Source organism: Loxodonta africana, chromosome 20 (genome assembly GCF_030014295.1).
Source record: "Loxodonta africana isolate mLoxAfr1 chromosome 20, mLoxAfr1.hap2, whole genome shotgun sequence".
NCBI classification, from domain to species: Eukaryota; Metazoa; Chordata; class Mammalia; order Proboscidea; family Elephantidae; genus Loxodonta; species Loxodonta africana.
The window spans coordinates 3852229-3871648 of NC_087361.1; the positions used below are offsets into that span (position 1 = coordinate 3852229).

At 38.8% G+C, this 19420-nt stretch overlaps 1 protein-coding gene across 1 annotated transcript in view; it reads left to right on the forward strand.

The window, feature by feature from the left end:
• The window catches only part of MYH15 (myosin heavy chain 15), a 209814-nt gene that overhangs the window by 80398 nt on the left and 109996 nt on the right, over positions 1-19420 (forward strand). Inside the window, 4 exon segments of the mRNA XM_064273474.1 lie at positions 1150-1198; positions 6440-6525; positions 6527-6575; positions 7007-7171. Coding sequence (XP_064129544.1) covers positions 1150-1198; positions 6440-6525; positions 6527-6575; positions 7007-7171 — 349 coding nt within the window.

Sequence of the window (19420 nt, forward strand, 5' to 3'; positions counted from 1 at the left end):
TACATAATAACATTGCTTGTTCCCCGTTTTAAGCTTTTTTTTTTTTATCTTGATTTATTTTCGTGATTTCCCTGTCTCGGTTGACATCTGAGTGCTCTGTCTAGTGTTCTAGTCTTAGGTTGATGTCTGATATTACTGATTTTCTAACCAGAGAACTCCCTTAGTATTTCTTGTAGTTTTGGTTTGTTTTTTACGAATTCCCTAAACTTCCATTTATCTGGAAATCTCCTAATTTCACCTTCATATTTGAGAGACAGTTTTGCTGGATATATGATTCGTGGTTGGCAATTTTTTTCCTTCAATGCTTTATATAAGTCAGCCCATTGCCTTCTTGCCTGCATGGTTTCTGCCGAGTAGTCCAAACTTATTCTTATTGACTGTCCTTTGTTGGTGACTTTTTGTTTATCCCTAGCTGCTCTTAAAATTCTCTCTTCATCTTTGGTTTTGGCAAGTTTGATTATAATATGTCTTGGTAACTTTCTTTTAAGATCTACGTTATGTAGAGTTCGATGAGCATCTTGGATAGGTATCTTCTCATTTTTCATGACATCAGGGAAATTTTCTGCCAACAAATCTTCAACAATTCTCTCTGTATTTTCTGTCCCCCCCCGCCCCCGGCTTCTTGTACTCCAATCACTTGTATGTTATTTCTCTTAATGGAGTCCCACATGATTCTTAGGGTTTCTTCATTTTTTTTAATTCTTTTATCTGATTTTTTTTCGAATATATTGATGCCACATGATTTATGTTCAATTTCACCAATTCTGCCTTCCTCTTGCTCAATTCTGCTCCTCTAACTTTCTATTGAGTTGTCTAATTCTGTAATTTTATTATTAATCTTTTGAATTTCCGATTGCTGTCTCTCTATGGATTCCTGCAGCTTATTAAGTTTTTGTTATGTTCTTGAATAACCTTTTTAATTTCTTCAACTGCTTTATCTGTGTGTTCCTTGGCTTGTTCTGCTTGTTGCCTATTTTCCTTCCTGATCTTGTTCCTGATGTCCTGAAGAGTTCTGTATATTAATCTTTAGTATTCTGCATCTGGTAATTCCAGGAAGGGACCTTCATCCAGAAGATCTCTTGATTCTTGTTTTGAGAGCTTGTTGAAGGGATCATGGTCTGTTTCTTTATGTGATTTGATATTAACTAGAATCAAAATTGGCAATGAATATGTTACCAGAGGTCAAACTGTAGAACAGGTAAGGTGGCATTTCATAGGCTTTATGGTTCAGTGATCTTATAATAATGTATACATATTATATATGTATATTTTTTAATTACTGACGGTGTCTGCAGCAAGAGCTTTTATACAAAAGCAAAGGACTGCTACTGTAAAGAGTACTCCAGATGTTTTCACTTGGGTGCACCACAACAGGCACTCTTGTGTTAAGAGTCTTTCAAGTCTGAAATATACCATTTTGACAGCTTCCCTTAGGTAATAAGTCTCTTTGCAGCTGCAAGGTAAGCTCTTCACTTGTTCTGCTGAATATCTTTGTTATCCAGCTAAGAAGTTTTCAAAGCTTTTAGTTCCTAATATGAGTAATATTGGAAAATTAACATCCCTCAGCTATTTGGAATATCGAATTTCTTAGTGTAACAGACCGTGGGGATACATTAGTTGAGAAAGAACTTCAGAACATATTATACTGTTAGTATTTGTATGGAAGGGAAGATTGAGAAGAGAAATGAAAGACAGAAGGTTTTGTAGGTTTCATTCAGCATCTGGGAGAATGTTATAATTATAGAATAATGACTCTTTTAGACAGCTGATCTTGGGGCTTTGCCTTAGTGCAAATATTCCCAGGACTGCTGGGTACTGAGACCATCTAATTATGCTAGTACATTACAAAATGATAGTTCACATCTGCAAATGTATTAGTCAATATGAGATAGACTGTGTGCAGTAACACATACACACTAAAATCTTAAAAAAAAAAATGACAACAAAATAAAGATTTATTTTTTTACGTGAACCCTATACAGATTTGACATCCTTCTTTCATTTTATAGTTATATTATCTGGAACACTTGGCCTCCAAAATCATACATGGGGAAAATAGAATTTGTGGAGAAAGCACATCCACTCTCAACTTGTTGGGGCCAGAAGTGATATCACTTTCATTAATATTGGTGAGAATTAGTCAAATTATCCCGTTAGCTACAGGGGGGGCTGGGAACTGTCTTTCTGGGAAGAGAAAATGGCATGGCTAAGACAGAGCCTTGCCTATGCTACACTTCATATGTGTAAAGCATTCACAAGTGTTAACTCCTTTGATTCTTACAACAGCACTCTAAGGTAAGACAGGAATGCTTAATTTATGTTTTTTCCAGCTGAGGAAACTGAGGCTTTGAGAACATAAGTAAGCTTTCATAGTATTCAGGTGGCACTCAGATTGTCTTACTCACTTACTTCCTAATTCTGAAAAAGAGAGATAAATGCACAAAATAGTGGTAGAAGACAGTGTCATTTTTACTACCATACACTGTATTTCCTTGGCATAATAAGGTATCTGACGTGTGTTATTTCAAACAATTAATCGAGGTTTTCTAGTTTAACTTACTTAAATCAATAATTTTACCTTTGCCATCATGCTCACTATGTTGTTATTGTTGGATGCCATCACGTTGATTCCAGCTCATAGAAACCCTAAGTGAAAGAGTGGAACTGCCCCAAAGGGTTTCCTAGGCTATAATCTTTATGGAAGCAGATTGCCAGGTCTTTCTCCCTCAGAGCCACTGGGTGGGCTCAAACCCCCAGCCTTTCAGTTAGCAGCCAAGCGCTTAATTGTTCCTTCACCAGCGCTCCTTAATACTACTATATTGAACTTATCTGTTTATATTCTTGTTTTTCCTGGTAACCTAAGCTCCTTTAGGGCATGGACTGTGTCTAATTCATCTTATGATCCCTAGCACCTAGCGCAGTGCCTTCGAAACCGTATGTCCCATAAATGTTAAACTAAATTGAGCTGAACTTCAGTCATGATCAGCAGGACAAGTAGTTGAGCTATTTCTGGGTAGTGGGATCAGAGCTGTGTGGCAGTTCTGTTTTCTTAGACATTTCTCACAAAAAGCTTGTATGACATGTTATGATTATAGAACAGTTCCTTTTTATAAAACTAACAAGGCCATAGGAGGACTGAAATCAAAACTTCACTGCCTAATGCTGTGTTCTAAGGGCCTAGTTACCACTCCAGCCTTTACTATAACAGAACCAGTGAAGCAAACTAATGTATTATTATTCAACATAAAAAAAAAAGAAAAACATCTCAGCCTCCCTCTCCCCATTTCTCTCCAGGAGACAGAGTAAGAAAGCACACTGTAAGGCTTTTCTTTTCTTTGGAATTTTACTGACTTTATGGAGACAATTGCCACTGCTAAGAATAGAGATGTGTATGCTCTGTGATGACAGTCGCAAAGATGGGACAACTCTTGCAGTGTTAACGCTCTTTACAAATTTAGTTCTAGCTCTAATGCTAACTACAAAACCTTGGCCAAATACCTTCATTTCTCTGAGCTGCCCAGTGAAAAGGTTGAACTCCTCTGTGTTTCTCAGTGGAAGGATGATTGACACCTGAGGGGGACCATTCTTCATGTATGAGAGTGTCCTGCACATTTCAGGTTGCAGGTACTAAGTGCCGGTAGCACTCTCAGTAATTGTGACAACCAGAAAACAGCGCCATCCTGAATCAAAAGGCTTTATGCACGATTATCAAGAACTAAAGTTCTTTAGGTCTATTTTATTCTCTGAGAGTTCTAACTATGCCTATTAGAAATCAGTTATTTTAATTTTAAAAACGTTAATGATGATGACAAAATGATAATAAAGCCAATATCTTTCCGTACTTACTATGGGCTCTGTGCTAAGTGGTTTATGTGGATTATCTCATTCAATTTAGCAACAAGCCTGCAATGTAGATCTTATCACCATTGCCATTTCACAGTAATGGGCAGTGTACCTTAGAGACACTAACCAACAGCTCAAGCTGGCATAGCCATAGGCACTGAGGCGAGGGAAAGGAAGTGACAGAATGGAAAGGGGACTAATGTTTGCTGAATTCTGAGTGCCAGCTGCTATGCTATGTGTGTTTACAGACTCTGTCTCATTGAATCTCTGACAACTACCCTGAGATTTGCATATTTTATTGTTGCTATTTTACAGAAGAGAAAATCAGGGTTCAAAGTGGCTAAAAATTTGGCTACTTGACTCCATTTTTTTGTTTTCATTTTTTTTTCTGCCATGCACTGCTGTCCCCAGTAGGGCCTTATATGAGGATGGAGTCCCTGGGTGGCACAAATGGTTAAGCACACAACTGCTAACCGAAATATTGGCGGTTCAAACCCACCCAGAAGTGCCTTTGAAAGACAGGCCCGATGATTTGCTTCCAAAAAGTCACAGTCTTAAAACCCTGTGGAGCAGTTCTACTCTGCACACATGGGGTCTCCATTAGTTGGAATTGACGGGATAGCAACTAAAAACAGTAACAGCTATGTGAAGCTACTTTTAAGAAAAGTTAAGAGATGGGTCCATTTAGTCCCTGAAAAGTGGAAGTGTAGGTTTAGCTGCCTCATTTCTCTTTCATTGGATGTGAAATGATGAAAATGATTAGAATGATTAATTAATGAGCAGTATATTGGCTTTCTTAACTCATTTGGCTAACATGAAACCATCTACTCTTCCCTCCACCTACTTTTCAGGCTTGCTTTCCGCATTTCTTCACCACTCCCCACCCTGGCCAAACAGTTTCTTTCCCACCCCCACTTCTACAGTATTTAGGGAATTAAAAGGCAGTGAACAAGTTAGTCATGTTCTTTTTTAAGTTTCAAAGTGACTGCCAGGGACATAGAGTGATTTCCTCAGTGTTACAGAAGATGAAAATCATTCCTGGTGCTTTATTTGTACGGGTGTGCTCTTGATGCTGATAATAAAAAAATGAGATTCCATCCGGCTTATGGATTACTGTGGAAGTGACTCAAGATAACTGATCAGAGAGCAGGTGACTCACAACTAAATCACCACCAGACACCAACTGGTTTCTGCTGAGTGCTCACCCCAGGGCAGCTGAGGGATGGATATGTTGGTCCTGTTTTAAATATTAAGTAGTTGGAGCGCATTTGGCTTCCAGGGTTGGAGAATGTCCAGCTGAAACCCACTCCTACTTGGAGTCTGTCAAAAACCTGCTACTCCCGCAGTGCCTTTGTATTAGGGAAGCAGGATCTGCGTTTGTGCAGCGTGTTCCAGGCAGGAGGACCTCGCAGGCCACCTGAAAGGCTTTACCACGCCCCGTCAGGGAAGGGAAATGCAGCTTTGGCTTTACAGTAGGAGAATCTGAGTCAGAGTGATACACCAAATAGCCATTCTCTCTACAGGAAGTTGAGAGCAACGCTCAGAACTAACACAAGGAAGCAATGCTGGGGCTAGTTAGGACTTTCAAAAGCGTTACTCAGATGAAGGTGCTGCAGCCCAGAGAGGTTGAGTCATTTCCAAAGGTCACACAGTTTGTTAGCAGCAGCAACAGCAGGAAAGGACTAAGGGCTCTAGATCCCTAATCTACTACGCCGGTATCTACTACGCTGGTGCTTTTCAAACTTTATTGTGCTTAGGAATCTGCTGGGTGTCTTGTTACAATGCAGATTCTGATTCACTAAGCCTGGGGTGAGGCCTGAGAGTTTGCATCTTTACCAAGCTCCCAGGTGATACCTATGCTGCTGGTCTTAGGACTGACTTCAAACAGAAAGTTCTAGAACCACATCCTAGGATTTTATTGTGTTTTAATTGCTGTTGAGTTGGCTCTGATTCATGATGACCTTATGTATAACAGAAAAGTCCTGGGCTATCCTCATGATCCTTGGTATGTTTGAGTCCATTGTTGCAACTATTTGTCAATCCATCTCATGGAGGTTTTCCCTGACCCTCTACTTTACTAAACATGATGTCATTTTCTAGTGATTGATCTTTCCTGATGACAAGTTCAAAGTAAGTAAGCTGCAGTCTCACCATCCTTGCTTCTAAGGAACATTCTAGTTCTATTTCTTCTATGACTGACTTGTTTTTTTGGCAGTTCAACGGCATATTCAGTATTCTTTGCCAGCACCACAGTTTGAACACATCAATTCTTCTATCCTTTATTAGACCTTTAATAATGGGAACGTAATTCTCTCACATGAGTTTTTGGTAGGGAGGCATCAGGCCAACTCAACTCCATTCTCTTACACTTCTCCTCCTCCTCCTCCTCCCTTTCTCTTCCTACTTCTCTTCTCCCTTTTCTTCTCTTTGCCCTTTTCTGAATTTTTTTTCTCATTGAGCTCAGCAAAATGCTAGAACAACAAAAGGTCAATAAATACACCCTGATTTGACTGGAAGGTCTTTGCTGATAGAGAATGTCCAAGATTAAAATTAACACTGCTTTCAAACGAGGGAGTGTTTTCAATGTGCTTTCTAGGTAACCTGTGTTACTGGTGCCCTGTTCAAGTCAAAAACGATGTTTAAGTGGCTGGCGGCATGTATTCACAGGGCTCTGGATGCCAAGCCGCCAAGGCATTCTTGACATGACTCGTTTTGAAATCCTTGATATAAGCATACGTGGTAAGAGTAAAGTCAATGCACACTTACAAGGAGTTTACCAAGTGTGACTTGAAAGTTGGAATGCATGGTCAAAGCATGATTGGAATCATTCTGTTTAAACCTTCACAGCTAATGTGGTTGGAAAAGAGCTAGTAATTAGTTAATGGTATTAAGAAATTATTAATTATTATTTATACAATTAAACTTTAAATAAAGGTAAAAGGAATTTTTTTTATGGTTTTGGATATTAATACCATTATGTGTTATTTTACCAGAATAATCTTTAGTTGGTGGGTATATCTGAAGGGGTCAAAATTTAATTGAGCATTTGCTACTCATTGGGTGTGTTTGCCATCATATGACGATGGTTATGGTTTTCTCTTTACTACGCATTCTTCCAGGTGGAACTCAGTTTTGTTTTTATCTTGTGTTCTTACCTATTCACAGCCTTGTGCAGCTTCTCATTAATTTTACCAATGAAAAATTACAGCAGTTCTTCAGTCAGCACATATTTGCTCTGGAACAAGAGGACTATTAGAAAGAAGGCATTGACTGGGTGTTCATTGACTTTGGGCTGGGTTTGCAAGCCTGCACAGATCTTGTTGAGAAGGTAATGTGTGCTCTTTTCCTCTCCCAGTTTCATTTATGGAGATCTGTCCCTGCTTGCCATGTTGATCTATGTCAGGAACCAGGCTCTGGAAGGGGATGGGGAATGGAGCAAATTTCTTCCTAACGGTCTCTGTGTGCAGCACCCGTGGCATTTCTAACTAAACTCTCGTGTCAGTTACCCTACTCCATCACCTGTAATGCACACTGTCACTGTGCATTTGCTGCTTATATGTGGTCTCCACTGTTAATGCACAGGGATCCTTGTCAAGGTTAAAAATGGTCATGCTCTCTACTGGAAAAACACAGAGCTGAAAATATGAGCTCTGTAGGCCTAGCTGATTAACATAAAGTGAATTAGTAGACCCAGAGCAGCGTAACGAAATTTGGCAAATTAGCATGCAAACAAACAACTGCCATAAATCCTCAAGGCCACTACCTTGCAGGACATAGTTTGTTCATTTAATTGGACAAGTGCCACTTAGTTTAAGTAATTTATGACAATGCTTCATGGCTTATTAGTAAATCAGCTGAAGTGTACGGTTTCTGAATTCAGCGATGTCCCTGTACTCTGAAATCTTGCTGCGTGCTCTGGGAAAGATTCACAGGGCTTGCAGGGGGAGTTCTATATGTTCTTTTCAGTGGCTTTGTCCATGGCAGCAGCTGTAGTGGTATGTTACCAAATACTTGCCCCTGTGTCTTGCTACATCTGTGGATTCAGTGAATTCTAGAGACAGGTCTGGGCAGGCCGAGACCTAGTGCATTTAGCTTTCAGAAAGCTCTTTTCAGCTATTCTGTCACATTTGATTCTCAACAACCCTGTCAGGAAGCAGCTCAGGCCTTGGCCTGCCCAGACCTCAGATTTTATCAATCAGTGTCTCAATACTTTTATTTATTAGGGTTTAGATGAAAACAAAAGCTGCCTTGAAAATAGCCACTATTTCTAACAGGAATGGACATCAAATTGATTTTATTTTATAATCAGCAAAGTTCCTGGGGGAGGACAGGCTGCTAAAAAATAGTAATGTATCAACTATAAGCTGATTTAAAATATTACTGCTGCTACTACTACTACTAGTAATAAACTGTGACCCTAATACCTCGCAACATGTTTTCTTCTTTTCAAAATGGGTGATCGAGAGCTCGACATGACTAATACTGTAATGATATCCTAAGCAATATAGGGTAATGCTATTCAGCTATATGCATCCCTTCCCTAATGGAATCAGCTTTGCTCTTCCCTGAAGCATGCTGGGGATGAATTCGGGATGGACTCTGGATAAGGTACAAGTCCAGGAGTTGCATGACTGGGCCAGTGGCCAAGGCAGAAGAATACCTCAGCGATGACAAGGAAAACATCTGGGTCTGGATGGGAAGTCCCTGGGAACACTGACTGCCAAAGGATGTGGGAGAAAACAGTGAGCCTTGGTCCCAGCTGGAATGGTATATAAGCTTGGGTCCCTTGCTAGGTGGTTGTGGAAAATACTCCATCTGGCCACCACTGGAGAGCAACTGCTTGCCGGTGTCAGTAAGTTTCCCTAAACTCATGAATCTGGAAAGGGCTATGTGTCAGTTCTTCAGATTATCTGCCAGGATGCACAGTGAGGGTCTTTCCTTGCTGGGGCTGTCCCCTGACATAATCTACAAGCATTTTTTTGTTGCACCAGCTGCACTGGTCTCTTTCCAAAGGGCTGCAGAGCCCTCTTGACTCCTGTGGCCTTGGTCTATCTCCTCTTCTTTGTTCTCTTGAGAAATGGCCTTCAGCCTGCAAGATGGCAGCTAGGAAGTTTTCCTGGTGCTTTTAGTTGGCAACTTTCTTTCTTGCTCCTTATCTCAGACAGAGTAGACTTGGCAGGCTAGTTCTACTAGATGAGTGATTCTTGTTTTTTTTCATCCTGTTATAAACATATAGGTTAGAATACAGATGTCTGGCATGCAGTTTAATAAAGAGTTTTTTGTAGTTGTTTTGTGATGTATACAACCATTTAAGGGTTACATGCTTGAAAACATTAGGTAATCCTTGCCAAAATGATATATAAGCTCTGATGTAAAAATTGCTTTTGGGGGACTCCATAAAGGACAGCCTGCGTTGCAGTCGGGGCCCTCCCACTGGTGTCGCTTCATAATAAAACCTTCTCTCTTTCTGACTTGGAGTACGTTTCATTGGCTTGACTGCTCTAGGGCACGGAACCCAATCAGGTAACAAATCCAACCATGTTTTGGTAAATGTTTCCTGGTATTATAAAAGATGTAGCTTTCTGATTAGAAATGAAACAAAAGAGCTGGAGCCCATCAGAGGGACAGATTCAGCTTCTGGCAATTGACACCTGTAATATCTACTTACTTTGATTACGGCAAGATACTATTTTCAGGTGGGAAGGTGCCACATAGGCATTGTCCCAACACAAATAGGTCTGTAAATGTTACTGTTTTTAAACTAGTTGATCCGAAGCCTCATTGATGTTGCCTCCAAATGACGCTCTAGCAACGTGGATGTAATTTCCTGTTGTATTTTCTACTGATGTGATAAATGAGGGAAAAAAAAAAAACTTAACAGCTGATGGTAGAAAAAGATAACTCTTTGGTGTCTTATGAATGATTTCAACGTTTTTCAGGCCCAACAAATGAGGAATATAAAACCTTTCCTAAAAAGACTCTGTATTTTGAAAACACCCATTATGTTGGTTCAGGCTGAGGAAAATTTATAGTAAATATTAAATAATCACACTCACTCCTTGACATAGAATGACTTGTGGAAAGTTTTCAAAATTCAAAAGGACTAAAATTTATCAGTATGTATAAAATGTCTAATAGCATGCATCTGAGCATATATGTATAAGGAAATGGATTTTCATCTGGAAAAGTATCATATTTTATGTTTACAGAAAAACCTTATGTTAAACTAAAATTAAAAATGCATTTTAACACCAACTTTAATTGTTAATTTGGTCTTCATGTATACAAAGACCTCCTTCTAAATATACGCTGTGACTGAATCTGACAGAATTTGCTCACACTTTTTTCGTTTCTTGAAATATTCTAGTTTGTTTAGAACTTGAGCATCAATAATTTACTTATTGGAGTATTAATGTATAAAAAATTTTTTTTATATGTTTATGGATATACATAAGGCACTGGTAAAGAGATTTTTTTCTATTATCTTTTTAACAGATACACCAAAAGTTATACATTTAAAAAGTTGTTCCCCCTTGAGTGTAGTCATCCTGGGAGACTATGCCCTTCTTTCAATAATTTAGCCATTTTGGAAAGTCCATCAGAGGAGGGGGATTAAGGTAAGGATTTAGAACGAGTTTGCCAGTTTTGAGAGAAAATTGGCTTCAATATTTATTTTTATTTCATTTTATTGTGCTTTAGGTGAAGGTTTACAGCTCAAGTTGATTTCTCAATCAAATATTTATACACATATTGTTTTGTGACTTTGGGTAGCAGTCCCCACAATGTAACAGCACTCCTTCCTTTCCACCCCAGGTTCCCTGTGTTCATTTGTCCAGTTCTTGTCATTTCCTACCTTCTCCTCTTGTGTTTGGACAGGAGCTGCCCATTTGGGCTTGTGTATTTGATTGAACTAAGAAGCACATTCCTCATGTGTGTTATTTTTTGTTTTATAGGCCTGCTTAATCTTTGTTGAAGAAGCCCTGGTAGCACAGTGGTTAACATGCTCAGTTGCTAACCAAAAATTTGAACCCACCAGCCACTCCATGGGAGAAGAATGTGACATTCTGCTTCTGTGAAGATTTATAGCCTTGGAAACACTATGGGGCAGTTCTACTCTGTCCTATACTGTCTCTTTGAATCAGAATTGACTTGACAGCAATGGGTTTGGACTTCCTTGCCTATATCCTGTGACTATCAATCTTTGTCTGAAAGGTGGGATTTGGGAACAGTTTCAGTTCTGGATTAGCAGAGTGTATGGGGCTACAGTTACAGGGGTTCCTCCAGTCTCTCTGTCAGACCATTAAGTCTGATATTTTTTGTGACTTTGAATTCTATTCTACATTTTTCTCTAACTCTGTCCAAGACTGTCTGTTGTAATCCCTGTCAAATTGGTTGTTGGGGGTAGCTGGGTACAATCTAGTTCTGGTCTCAGGCTGGTGGAGTCTCTGGTTCAAGTCATCCTTTAGCCATCTGAGCTAATATTTTCCTTGTGTCTTTGGTTTTCTTCATTCTCCTTTGCTCTGTATGGGATGGGACCAATAGATGTATCTTAGATGGACATTCTCAAGCTTTTAAGACCCCAGACACTACTCACCAAAGTGGGATGTAGAACATTTTCTTTATGGACTATGTTATACCAATTGGCCTAGGCGTCCCCCGAGACTAAGGTTCCTAGACCCCAGCCCCAGGTACTCAATCTCTCAAGGTGTTTGGATGTATCTAGAAAACTTCTATGCTTTTGCTTTGGTTCAGTTGTGTTGACTTCTCTTACATTGTGTGTTGTTCTTCCCTTCACTGAAGTTGACACTTGTCTACTATCTAGTTAGTGATTTCCCCTCCCCCTCCCTGCACATCCTCGTAACCATCAAAGAATGCTTTTTCTGTATGTGCAAGCCTTTTCTCGAGTTCTTATAATAATGGTGTCATACAATATTTGTTGTTTTTAACTTATTTCACTCAGCCTAATGTACTCCAGATTCATCCATATTGTGAGACATTTTGTGAATTCATCATTGTTCTTTATTGTTGCATAGTATTCTGTTGTGTGTATGTACCATAATTTGTTTATCCATTCATCTGTTGATGGGCATTTAGGTTGTTTCCATGATTTTGTTATTGTGAACAGTGTTGCAATGAACATGGTTGTGCATATGTCTGTTTGTGTGATGGCTCTTATTTCTCTAAGGTATATTCCTAGGAGTGGGATTGCTGGATTGTGTGGTATTTCTAGCTTTTTAAAGGAAGCACCACATTGTTTTCCAAAGTAGTATCATTTTACACCCCCAGGAACATTGCACAAGCATTCTAATATCCCCACAACCTCTCCAGCATTTGTTGTTTTGTGTTTTTGGGATTAGTGTCAGTACTGTGGGGGTAAGATGGCATCTCAATGTAGTTTTGATTTACATTTCTCTAATGATCGAAAGCATTTCCTCATGTGTCTGTTAGCCAGTTCAATGTCTTCTTTGGGGAAGCATCTGTTCGAATCCCTTGCCCATTTTTTTTTAAATAATTTTTCTTGTGCTTTAAGTGAAAGTTTACAAATCAAGTCAGTCTCTCACACACACCTTACTACATACTCCCATTTACTTTCCCCCTAATGAGTCAGCCCGCTCCCTCCTTCCAGTCTCCCCTTTCGTGACCGTTTTGCCAGTTTCTAACCCTCTCTACCCTCCCATCTCCCCTCCAGACAGGAGATGCCAACACAGTCTCAAGTGTCCACCTGATACAAGTAGCTCACTCTTCATCAGCATCTCTCTTCAGCCCATTGTCCAGTCCCTTCCATGTCTGATGAGTTGTCTTCAGGAATGGTTCCTGTCCTGGGCCAACAGAAGTTTTGGGGACCATGACCACTGGGATTCTTCTAGTTTTAGTCAGACCATTAAGTCTGGTCTTTTTATGAGAATTTGGGGTCTGCATCCCACTGTTCTCCTGCTCCCTCAGGGGTTCTCTGTCGTGCTCCCTGTCAGGGCAGTCATCGGTTGTGGCCGGGCACCATCTAGTTCTTCTGGTCTCAGGATGATGTAAGTCTCTGGTTCATGTGGCCCTTTCTGTGTCTTGGGCTCATAGTTATCATATGACCTTGCTGTTCTTCATTTTCCTTTGATCCAGATGTGTTGAGACCAATTGATGCATCTTAGATGGCCGCTTGTTAGCATTTAAGACCCCAGACGCCACACTTCAAAGTGGGATACAGAATGTTCTCATAATAGAATTTATTTTGCCAATTGACTTAGAAGTCCTCTTAAGCCATAGTCCCCAAACCCTTGCCCTTGCTCCGCTGACCTTTGAAGCATTCAGTTTATCCCGGAAACTTCTTTGCTTTTGGTCCAGTCCAGTTGAGCTGACCTTCTCTGTATTGAGTATTGTCCTTCCCTTCACCTAAAGTAGTTCTTATTTACTAACTAATCAGTAAATAACCCTCTCCCACCCTCCCTCCCTCCCCCCTTCGTAACCACAAAAGTATGTGTTCTTCTCAGTTTTTACTATTTCTCAAGATCTTATAATAGTGGTCTTATACAATATTTGTCCTTTTGCCTCTGACTAATTTTGCTCAGCATAATGCCTTCCAGCTTCCTCCATGTTATGAAATGTTTCACAGATTCGTCACTGTTCTTTATCGATGCGTAGTATTCCATTGTGTGAATATACCATAATTTATTTAACCATTCATCCGTTGATGGACACCTTGGTTGCTTCCAGCTTTTTGCTATTGTAAACAGAGCTGCAATAAACATGGGTGTGCATATATGAAGGCTCTTATTGCTCTAGGGTATATTCCGAGGAGTGGGATTTCTGAGTTGTATGGTAGTTCTATTTCTAACTTTTTAAGAAAACGCCAGATAAATTTCCAAAGTGGTTATACCATTTTACATTCCCACCAGCAGTGTATAAGAGTTCCAATCTCTCCGCAGCCCCTCCAACATTTCTTATTTTGTGTTTTTTGGATTAATGCCAGCCTTGTTGGAGTGAGATGGAATCTCATCGTAGTTTTAATTTGCATTTCTCTAATGGCTAATGATCAAGAGCATTTTCTCATGTATCTGTTAGCTGCCTGAATATTTTCCTTAGTGAAGCGCGTGTTCATATCCTTTGCCCACTTTTTGATTGGGTTGTTTGTCTTTTTGTGGTTGAGTTTTAACAGAATCACATAGATTTTAGAGATCAGGTGCTGGTTGGAGATGTCATAGCTGAAAATTCTTTCCCAGTCTGTAGGTGGTCTTTTTACTCTTTTGGTGAAGTCTTTGGATGAGCATAGGTGTTTGATTTTCCTAGTTATCTGGTTTCTCTTTGTCATTTTTGGTAATATTTTGTATTCTGTTTATGCCGTGTATTAGGGCTCCTAACGTTTTCTCTATTTTTTCTTCCATGACCTTTATCGTTTTAGTCTTTATGTTTAGGTCTTTGATCCACTTGGAATTAGTTTTTGTGCATGGTGTGAGGTATGGGTCCTGTTTCATTTTTTTGCAAATGGATATCCAGTTATGCCAGCACCATTTGTTAAAAAGACTATCTTTTCTCCAATTAACTGACACTGGGCCTTTGTCAAATATCAGCTGCTCATATGTGGATGGATTTATATCGGGGTTCTCAATTCTGTTCTGTTGGTCTATGTGCCTGTTGTTGTACCAGTACCAGGCTGTTTTGACTACTGTGGCTGTATAATATATTCTAAAATCACATAGAGTGAGGCCTCCCACTTTCTTCTTCTTTTTCAGTAATGCTTTAGTTATCCGAGGCTTCTTTCCCTTCCATATGAAGTTGGTGATTTGTTTCTCCATCACATTAAAAAATGTCATTGGAATTTGGATCGGAAGTGCATTGTATGTATAGATGGCTTTTGGTAAAATAGACATTTTTACTATGTTAAGTCTTCTTCCTATCCATGAGCAAGGTATGTTTTTCCACATATGTAGGTCCTTTTTAGTTTCTTGCACTAGTACTTTGTAGTTTTCTTTGTATAGGTCTTTTACATCTTTGGCAAGATTTATTCCTAAGTATTTTATCTTCTTGGGGGCTACTGTGAATGGTATTGATTTGGTGATTTCCTCTTCGATGTTCTTTTTGTTGATGTAGAGGAATCCAAGTGATTTTTGTATATTTATCTTATAACCTGAGACTCTGCCGAACTCTTCTATTAGCTTCAGTAGTTTTCTGGAGTATTCCTTAGGGTTTTCTGTGTATAAGATCATGTCATCTGCAAATAGAGATAATTTTACTTCCTCCTTGCCAATCCAGATGCCCTTCATTTCTTTGTCTAGGCTGATTGCTCTGGCTAGGACCTCTAGCACAATGTTGAATAAGAGCAGTGATAAAGGGCATCTTTGTCTGGTTCTGGTTCTCAAGGGAAATGCTTTCGGGCTGTCTCCATTTAGAGTGATGTTGGCTGTTGGCTTTGTATAAATCCCCTTTATTATGTTGAGGAATTTTCCTTCTATTCCTATTTTGCTGAGAGTTTTTATCATGAATGGGTGTTGGACTTTGTCAAATGCCTTTTCTGCATCAATTGATAAGATCATGTGGTTTTTGTCTTTTGTTTTATTTATATGGTGGATTACATTAATTTTTTTTTTTTTTAATATTAAACCAACCTTGCGTACCTGGTATAAATCCCACTTGGTCGTGGTGGATTATCTTTTTGATATATTGTTGAATTCTATTGGCTAGAATTTTGTTGAGGATTTTTACATCTATGTTCATGAGGGATATAGGTCTGTAATTTCCTTTTTTTGTGATGTCTTTATCTGGTTTTGGTATCAGGGATATGGTGGCTTCATAGAATGAGTTAGGTAGTATTCCATCATTTTCTGTGCTTTGAAATACCTTTAGCAGTAGTGGTGTTAACTCTTCTCTGAAAGTTTGGTAAACTCTGTGGTGAAGTCGTCCGGGCCAGGGCTTTTTTTTGTTGGGAGTTTTTTGATTACCTTTTCAATCTCTTTTTTTGTTATGGGTCTGTTTAGTTGTTCTACTTCTGATTGTGTTAGTTTAGGTAGGTAGTGTTTTTCCAGGAATTCATCCATTTCTTCTAGGTTTGCAAATTTGGTAGAGTACAATTTTTTGTAATAATCTGATATGATTCTTTTAATTTCAGTTGGGTCTGTTGTGATATGGCCCATCTTGTTTCTTATTCGGGTTATTTGTTTCCTTTCCTGTATTTCTTTAGTCAGTCTGGCCAATGGTTTATCAATTTTGTTAATTTTTTCAAAGAACCAGCTTTTGGCTTTGTTAATTCTTTCAATTGTTTTTCTGTTCTCTAATTCATTTAGTTCAGCTCTAATTTTTATTATTTGTTTTCTTCTGGTGCCTGATGGATTCTTTTGTTGCTCGCTTTCTATTTGTTCAAGTTGTAGGGACAGTTCTCTGATTTTGGCTCTTTCTTTTTTTGTATGTGTGCATTTATCGATTTAAATTGACCTCTGAGCACTGCTTTTGCTGTGTCCCAGAGGTTTTGATAGGAAATGTTTTCATTCTCATTGCTTTCTATGAGTTTCTTTATTCCCTCCTTGATGTCTTCTGTAACCCAGTCTTTTTTGAGCAGGGTGTTGTTCAGTTTCCAAGTTCAAATCCTTTGCCCACTTTTAATTGGATTATTTGTCTTTTTGTTGTTGAGGTGTTGCAGTATCTCACAGATTTTAGAGGTTAGACCCTTGTTGGATATGTAGTAGCAAAAAGTTTTTTCCCTGTCTGTGGGTTCTGTTTTTACTCTTTTGGAGAAGGCTTTTGAAGAGCATGAGTGTTTAATTTTTAGGAGCTCCCGGTTGTCTTCTCTTCTGGTGTTTGCACATTGTTAGCTATGGCTTCTATCCTATTTATGCCATGAATTAGGGTCCCTAGCATTGTCACTATTTTTCCTTCCACGATCTTTATTGTTTTAGCTTTTATATTTAGGTCTTTAATCCATTTTGAAACAGTTTTTGTGTATGGTGTGAGGTATGGGTCCTGTTTCATTTTTTCACAAATGGACATCCAGTTATGCCAGCATCATTTGTTAAAAAGATTGTCTTTTCCCCATTTAATGGATGTTGGTCTTTTGTCAAAGATCAGCTGACCACAGATGGATGGATTTATGTTTGGGTTCTCAATTTTGTTCCATTGGTCTATGTGTCTGTCATTGTACCAGTACCAAGCTGTTTTGACTACCATTGCTGTATAATAGGTTCTAAAACCAGGTAATGTGAGGCCTCCCACTTCGTTCTTCTTCTTCAGTAAAGCTTTACTTATCTGGAGTCTTTTCCCTTTCCTTATAATATTGGTGTTTTTTTTCTCCATCTCATTAAAGAATGCTGTTGGTATTTGGATCAGTACAGCATTGTATCTGTAGATCGCTTTGGGTAGAGTTGACATTTACACAATGTTGAGTCTTCCTACCCACAGGCATGTTATTGTTTTTTCCATTTACGTAGGTCTCTTTGGTTTCCTGCAGTAGTGTTCTGTAGTTTTCTTTGTGTAGTTCTTTTATGTCCCTGCTTAGATTTGTTCCTAGGTATCTTCTTGGGGGCTATTGTAAATGGTATTGATTTGGTCATTTCCTTTTTGAAGTTCTCTTTGTTGATCGTCATGGATTGAATTATGTCCCACCAAAAATGTGTGTATTAACTTGGCTAGGCCATGATTCCCAGTATTCTGTGCTTGTCCTCTATTTTGTGATTGTAATCTTCTGTTAAAGAGGATTAGGGTGAGATTGTAACACCCTTGCCAGGTCACATCACTGATCCAATATAAAGGGAGTTTCCCTGGGTTGTGACCTCCACCACCTTTTATCTCTCAAGAGATAAAAGGGAAGGAAAGTAAGTAGAGAGTTGGGAACATCATACCACCAAGAAAGCAGTGCCGGGAACAGAGCATGTCCTTTGGACCTGAGGTTCCTGCACTGAGACACTCGTAGACCAAGGGAAGACTGATGACAAGGACCTTCCTCCAGAGGCGACAGAGAAAGCCTTCCACCAGAGCCGGCACCCTGAATTAGGACTTCTAGCTACTGCACTGTGAAAGAATAAACTTCTCTTTGTTAAAGCCATCCACTTGTGATATTTCTGTTATAGCAGGACTAGATGACTAAGCCATTGGTGTAGAGGAATCCTACTGATTTTTGTATGTTAATCTTATATCCTGCTACTTTGCTGAAATTTTCTATTAGTTCCAGAAGGTTTATTGTGAATTCTTTGGGGGTTTTCTGTGTATAAGATCATATCACCTGTGAATAGGGAAGGATTTACTTCTTCCTTACCAATTTGGATACCCTTTTTCTTGCCTTATTTCTCTGGCTAGGACTTCCAGCATGCTTTTGAATGAGAGTGGTAATAAAGGGCATTCTTGTCTGGTTCCCGTTCTCAGCAGAAATGCTTTCAGTCTCTCTTCATTTAGAAAGATGTTGGCTTTATATAAATGTCCTTTATTATGGGGGGATTTCTATTCCTATTTTCTGAGAGATTTTATCAGGAATGGGTGTTGGATTTGTCAGATGCCTTTTCTGCACTGATTGATAAGATCATGTGGTTCTTTTATTTGTGTGGCGGATTACATCGATTGATTTTCTAATGTTGAACCATCCCTGCACGCCTGGTATGAATCCCACTTGGTCATGATATATTATTTTTTGGTATGCTATTGAGTTCTGTTGGCTAGAATTTTGTTGAGAATTTTTACGTATGTGTTCATGAGGGATATTGGACTGCAGTTTTCTTTTTCTGTGGTATCTTTATGAGGTTATGCTGGATTCATAGAATGAGTTCAGGAGTATTCCTTCCTTTTCTATGTTCTGAAATAGCTTTAGTAGTATTGGTGTTAGCTCTTCTCTGAAAGTTTGGTAGAATTCTTCAGTGAAGCTGACTGAGACAGAGTTTTTTTAAATCTCTTCAATCTCTTCCTTTGTTATGGGCCTGTTAATTTTTCTACCTGTTTGTGTTAATTTAGGTAGGCAGTGTGTTTCTAGAAATTTGTCCATTTCCTCTGGGCTTTCAAATTTGTGGAGTATAATTTTTCATAGTGTTCTGTTATGATCCTTTTTATTTCTGTTGGATCTGTTGTGATATTACCCATCTCATTTCTTATTCAGGTTATATGTTTCTTCTTCTGTTTTTCTTTTGTCAGTTTGGCCAATGGTTTGTTGCTTTTGCTTATTTTTTCAAAGAACCAGCTTTTGGTCTTGTTGATTCTTTCAGTTGTTTTTCTGTTCTTTATTTCATTGATTTCTGCTCTCATCTTTATTATTTCCTTTCTTCTGGTGCCTCAGGGCTTCTTTTGCTGCTCTCTTTCTATTTGTTCAAGTTGTAGGGTTAATGTTTGGATTTTGTCCTTTTCTTCTATTTTGATGTGTGTTTATTGCTATAGATTGGCCTCTATGCACTGTTTTTGCTGTGTCCTGAAGATATTGGTAGGATGTGTTTTCATTCTCATTTGATTCTGTGAATGTTTTTATTCCATCCTTGATTTCTTCTATTACCCAGTAGTTTTTAAACAAGGTTTTGTTCAATTTCCATGTATTTGATTTTTTTCCTTGCTGTTTCTGTTATTGATTTCTATTTTTATGATATTATGATCAGAGACGCTTTGTGTTATTTTGATGGTTTGGATTTTG